This window comes from Frankliniella occidentalis, unplaced genomic scaffold (genome assembly GCF_000697945.3).
Source record: "Frankliniella occidentalis isolate FOCC.00 unplaced genomic scaffold, Focc_3.1 Scaffold13, whole genome shotgun sequence".
NCBI classification, from domain to species: domain Eukaryota; kingdom Metazoa; phylum Arthropoda; class Insecta; order Thysanoptera; family Thripidae; genus Frankliniella; species Frankliniella occidentalis.
This window is the reverse complement of record NW_026267143.1, coordinates 765,348-771,706: the sequence shown is the minus strand read 5'-3', so window position 1 is coordinate 771,706 and position 6,359 is coordinate 765,348. Positions and strand designations below refer to the sequence as shown.

The window sequence follows — 6,359 nt, the reverse complement described above, 5'->3', positions numbered from 1 at the left end:
GAATTCGTCTATAGACGGTTTAGTTTAAGCTGACTCGGGCACTGTCGGCTGTAGCTACAATTGTGTAGCTACAAACAGGGACGTCCTCTGGTTCGGGTCGGGAGAAACAGCGATAAATGTATATGCGCAAATTACACGGCTTCGGTCTTGCTCTTCTAGCGCCTTTCCTGTTGATTTTACTAAGGCGAGTGGAGGGCATTCTTTGGGCTTTAAAATGAGCTTCCGTCCGACACGATCCGACCTCCCGTTTAGGAATGGCATGTACGAGTTTGCCGAAAATGCTATCGGCGCTCGGCCCAGGAGCTATGTCAAAGTAAGTATAACTCTTTCGTTCAAGCCGCTGATGAGTGATGAGTGCCTGAGAAACTTTTGTTTTCATCGACTTTACCATAAGAACTAACATTTGATTCTTGTGTTGTTCTATGGTAAAATAAAAACACAGCAATAACCGCGTGTTTCTTTAAACTCATTTATTAACAACTAAAACAGATGCTAATATATATACTGATTCACATTATGTTTTCCCTACTGCAGACATCATCCTAAAATACTTTTGCTTACCAGAGCCCTTCACCCAAAATCTGTTTATTAATATACAATCCTTCATTTCCCACACTTTCAACCCTCAAATCACTCACAACCCATTTACAAGAAAAAAAATATTAAAATTTAATAAAATGTAAAGATTGAGGATGATTTCAATGTTACCAAAAATAGTAATAATACTTAGATACAAATCTGGATAGGGGCACAAAATTTATGTCTGCAGTATCATATGTGCAACACCAAAACCTGAAGAATTAGGAAAATTGACGATGCAAAAAGGATATTTTCTAGAACATCACGGATTGGTAAAAAAAAGTTAAATTAGGGAATGCTTATATAGTTGTAAATATATCTAACATATCGCACAGGAATAATTTTTGCAGAAACGTTCAAGCATGAGAAAGAGGCACCCTTACTCATGGTCAAATTCTATCACCTGGAAACTCTCCTAAAAATAAGGTCTGAAGATAATAACTCCTCTGAAAGTATGCATGTTAGCATGTTAGCATTCAAGATTATTCCTTCACTTTAAAGTGACCAACTAATCAGACAGAAACCTACAGATTTCAACATGAAACTCAGTCATAAATTTAATGGTGATAGACTGACAGGGAAATTAGATCTTTGTCGTATTTGAACTGAGACTTTCTGCAAAAAATACAGTATAAACAATTGTGATTTGAACTGTTGGCTGAGTCCAGGGCACTGTACTTTTGTAAGAATTCTCAACTCACAATACAGAAACAAAACATTTGATTAACATCAACAAGTCTATCTTTCTACTTTCTATCAGATGCATAAGAGTCATAATACCTTAAACTTTGTAATCTCAACAGTAAGCACTCTAGCAACCAAATAATGTAAGACTTTCCTTCGACAAATACAAAATATCATAAAAAAATTATCACAGAAAAAGTGAGGTTCATTTTCTGGTCCTAGTACTTACATGACAGATGTTGCAGATTTGCTAAATATCAGTTTGTAATTAATTTTCAAACCCTTGACTGCAAACTCAAACATCAATGAGGTATACTTGCACACAACACCAATCATCAGTATTTCACTGCATTGGTATTGGTAAGTGGTAACTCATTTGAACATTTGTTATAATAATATTAGCTATTGCTATTCCCAGAAAAAGAGGTGTTTGAAAGAATCAAATGTTTTGTAAAACATATGAAAAAATTTGTTAATTTTAAAAAACAAAAACATAAAAAACAAGAACACTTGTTATCATTTTAGACTTTTCAAATCTTCAGTGGAATCCTAGAGTGTGAATTCCCAGCAGTTATAAATGGCAAATAATATTGAAATTATTTGACGATTATGGAAGATAAAAATAGTAATACATTTGACAGGCTTACAACATAACGAATACATCCACATTTTTCAGTTGGCAACATTCCTCCATTTACAGCTCTATGGTAAGGTACACAAATTAAAATAAGTGCAAAAGAAGTGTGTAACCATTTGTAAAAATACACAAAGATTAGGTAGGACACCAAACTTGCCTATGCTAATTGGTCTCAATTTCCTAACAAGAGAAAGTAGTTTAGCAGGATTGGTAATGAATAGAAAATTTGACAAGCCAACAGGAAAGAGTTGAATTCATGTCAATTTTCTTTTTGTTTTAAGAAAACATTCTTTAAATTGCCCTGATTTCAACTCAAATATTTTTTAGATTATATTCACAAACAGTTTGAAGTATTTCTACCTTCCGCCAGACAAAATCTATGTTCATAACAATGGATATGAATAGTGCATTAATCAAAGAGCTGCTCAAAGAACAGACTAGGCTGAAATGAGGTCGTGTTGAACGATTCAGTCCATTGAGATCAACCAAGCATATATTTTTGGAGGGTGTGTCACACTGAATGTATCAGGTCAAAATGTCCTGGAGTGGGTACTTAGTTACTACATCTCCACAATAGCAGCTATTAACATGTGATGTCAACATAATCACAATACAGTTCATTTTTGTAAACTCACTACTCACACAATCAACAACACATGCAATAAATCTTTAATATACACATATATTCTCATACACAATCAAACATTACCTTCAGCCTTTTCCATTTTGCTCTAATTTCTTGAATCACCATGATTATCATCGTTCTCCATCAACATCAACATTTTTGTACATCTGTTATCACAGCACTACCATATCAGTCGGCCCCTTGTCGAGGCGGGAGAGAAAAAGGGGGGAAGGGAGGGGGAGAGGGAGGGGGCTTTGGAGTAGGGAGGGAGGGGTGGGAGTAAGTTAGGCATAAGTTAGACCAGTGCATAATCTCACAGGCTAAACGTCAGATTGAGTGTGAGCAGATCCATGGGTTTCATGCGCGCCTGGTCCAGGCCCCCCAGTCTGTCCACGTGGTGCAGGCCCGTCAGCGAGGTCTGCGTCACAGACTCGAGGCGCAGCCGGGAGAACGCCGTCCTCGGGTGGAGCGCGAGTCTGTCCCTGCCCTCGGCGCTACCCTCGCCGTTGACGTCGGCGTTGGCGTCCTCGTCGCCCTTCCGCACCGCGTTCTCGTCGTCGTCCGTCACGACGCTGCAGCGCGACAGCGCCACGCCGGCGCCCACGTCGCACGCGAAGCCCTGGCGGTGCAGCACGAGCAGCGCCGACGTGGAGGGGAACTGGGCGTAGCTGCCGTCGGCGAGCGTGCGCAGGTTGAGCAGGTGCACGTCGCAGGGGAAGGGCCGCGACACCAGCAGCACCTGCTTGTGCAGCGACGACTCGACGAGGCGCGCCACGGGCGGCGGCGGCGGCGGCGGCTCGGCCAGCGGCGACGCCGTGGAGGAGGGCGCCAGGTCCTCGCCCGCGCTGCTCGCGTCCACGACGTACACGTTGGTGGGGTAGATGAGCGAGTTGGAGAGGTGGTTGCTGAACAGGCTGGGCCGCGAGTGCTGCCCCTTGTCGCCCGACCCCGGCGCCACGTCCTCCAGCAGCAGCCAGAACTTGGTGAGCGTCTGCTTGTTGTCCACCACGCCCTCGCCCATCCCCCGCGAGTCGTCGTACAGCGTCCGCCGGTCCAGCATCACCTCGAGCCAGCCGGGCTGCCAGCTCGCCGCGCCCTGGGCGTGGTTCAGCAGCAGCGACACGCGCCGGCTGTCGTCCTGGATGTAGGCCTGCGAGTACAGAAACACATACATAACAATGCTTAGCAATCAACAAAGCAATATGCTTCATAATACCAAAAAGGATCTTTGTCGCTAAAGGTGCGTCAGGCGTCAGACTCTAAGGCATACCTGGGTGGTGACAGGGAAGTAGTTGCCCTCGATGCCGATGCGGTCCACCTTGACCCGCCGCTGCATCTGGAAGCCGTTGAGGTCCGTGTACACCTCCGGAGGGTCGCCGTTGGCCACGTCCGTCACGAGCCGCATGAACAGCTCCGTCTCGCGGTTCTTGGGGGGCGACTCGAAGTCCACCACGTTCTCGATGTAGACGCCGCTGGCGAGCGCGCCCTGCGCGTGGTACAGGCGCACCGAGTGCGCGAGCACGCGGCCGTAGAACACGGTCACCTCGGAGGCGACGGGCCCGGAGGTGATGACCACCTGCCGCGAGGACGCGTACCCCTCCAGGAAGTCGCGCTCGCTCTCCCGAGACGGGTCGGGCATGAAGAGGTAGGCCCCGGAGTGGAACTGCGCCGAGGGGTAGGCGGAGAACTGCACCCGGCAGCGCGTGCTGCGGCCGCCAGCCTTGTGGGTCACGGCCTTGAGGAAGCCCGACGCGCCGTCGAACAGCAGCTTCATGGCGTAGTTCTCGAGCTGGATGTCGCCCGCCTGCATGCCCTTCACGTCGAAGGGCGACACGAAGGCGGTGCCGTCGTCAGGGTTGCGGCCGCACGCCGCGCAGTACACCTTGGCGCGGGAGGCGGCCTGCTTGGTAGCCATGCGCTCGAGCCGGTACGAAACGAGCGCCAGCGGCGGCAGCTCGGCCACGAACATGAGCTCGAACGCGTCCCGGTTGAGGTGCAGGCGCGGCTCCGGCTGCTGCTGCTGGTCGTCAATGCTGACACCGGAGCCGCCGGCGCCACTGGCCGTCAGGTTCCAGATGGGGCTGACCTGACAGGGCACCGTGTTGCCCTCGGGGTCGATGACACGCACGTCGGGCGTGGTCACGGTGAGCTTGACCACGTCCTGGCGGTGCTGGGCCAGCGAGTTGAACAGCACGACGGTGCGCGGCTGGCCCAGGCCTAGCTCCACGGGCACGCGGCGCGCCAGCTTCTCGTACGACTCGCGGTCCGTGTCGGGCTGGATGAACTCCATGGAGGGCGGCGCGCGCGGCGGAGGCGGCGGCGGGCCGCGGCTGCTGCTGCCGCCGCTGCTGCTGCTCGCGGCCGGCGCGGGCGCGCCCACGGCACCCGCCTCGCCCCGCCGCAGCACCTCGTCGCGCACGAGCAGCGTCTGCACGCACAGCCGCTGCAGGCGCTGCGTCTCCTGCAGGCTGTCGAACATCTTGAGGGCGTAGTCGTGCATGACGGAGGCCTTGGAGGTGCCCGTGATGGCGTCGTGGTGCTGGAACAGCGCCAGGTTGCGCCGCGACTTGATGAGCTTCTCGTAGTCGCGCTCGAGCAGCTTCACGGTGTAGTTGAAGCCCGAGCGGCGCGCGCGGTTGAGCGTGAGCGCGTAGAGGATCTCGGCCGAGCGCAGGCTCGCCTCCAGCTCCCGGTCCAGGATCTTCCAGTAGGGCCGCGTGGTGAAGTAGCCGCTCCAGTAGGCGGGCCGGCCCTCGCTGAAGATGTCCGCGTACACAAAGAAGTCGCCCTTGAGCGTGTCGAAGTGCTGCGTGCGCTCGCGCACCGCCGCGAAGTAGTCGGCCGGCGTGCCGAACACCACCTCGGCGTGGTACTCGTCGGCGTGCTTGTTGATGTACTCGGCCAGGCGGCTGTAGCCATCGTACTGCTGGTCCCACTCCTGCTCGTGCGAGTAGCGGAAGTCGTCGCCGATCGGCATGAGCACCACGTTGTGCGGGAACAGCGAGCCCGTGCGCCCGTACTGCTGCAGCAGCAGCTCCGCCTTCTGCTTCACGTTCGAGTCGTCGATGGGCACGGCACGCAGAGAGTACTCGGTGTACTCACCGGGGATCTTGCGGAAGTCAAAGTTGAGGCAGATCTGCAGACACAAACAGGCGACAGGGTTAGAGACAGGCGCGCAGCCAGTGCGGCACCAGTGCGGCAGGGGCGAGCTGCTCGCTACTCACCTGAGGGTGCGGGCCGCACGAGTGCTTGATCGAGTAGATGTCGAAGGGCTGGTTGTGCGTGAGCAGGTCCGTGCGGCCGTCCGTGTCCCAGGCCTGGCGCCACAGGAAGTCGCCCATCTGCTGCTCGGCCAGCCACTGCTTCCACGCGTAGTGGATGCGCTGGATGATGGTGCCCGAGGAGACGCCCGAGGCCTTGAGCAGGTACGGCACCGTGGCGCCGTGGCCGAAGGGGTCGATGGACCAGCCGGTGCGCGGCGTCACCCCGAGGTTGTTCTTCACCCACTGGTGACCTGCGGGGCAAAAAACAGAGACTTGAGCACTCGAGGGACTTGCGTTGGAGGGTAATGGCTGGCCGACCGATTATTCAGAAGATCTCTTTCGTCCCCCCGTACGTCATAGAGGGAGAGACAAGGACTACACCTAGGTCCGACCGAGTAGGTCGACAAGGGCGACGGAACGAAAGAGCACCCTCTGAATCCTCGGAAACAGTCGGCTGGCACCGCCGCTAGACACGTGCGCCCAGGTCGGCGTCCTGCTGGGGGGCGAGGCCTCGACCCTCCGCGGCCCCATTCCCAACGCCCTGCCCTGCATTCTCCATTACCCCCCCCCC

The 6,359-nt window shown here is 53.0% G+C and overlaps 1 protein-coding gene across 1 annotated transcript in view; it reads right to left on the bottom strand.

Moving 5' to 3' along the window:
- Positions 1 to 445: 445 nt before the first annotated feature.
- The window catches only part of LOC113217643 (alpha-mannosidase 2), a 225,973-nt gene continuing 220,059 nt past the window's right edge, over positions 446 to 6,359 (bottom strand). Inside the window, exons 7-9 of the mRNA XM_052263590.1 lie at positions 5,750 to 6,039; positions 3,796 to 5,661; positions 446 to 3,675 (exon numbers count right to left, since the gene is read on the bottom strand). Of these exons, the coding sequence (XP_052119550.1) occupies positions 2,839 to 3,675; positions 3,796 to 5,661; positions 5,750 to 6,039 (2,993 nt within the window). The 3' untranslated portion in view covers positions 446 to 2,838. The remainder of the gene's footprint in view (positions 3,676 to 3,795; positions 5,662 to 5,749; positions 6,040 to 6,359) is intronic.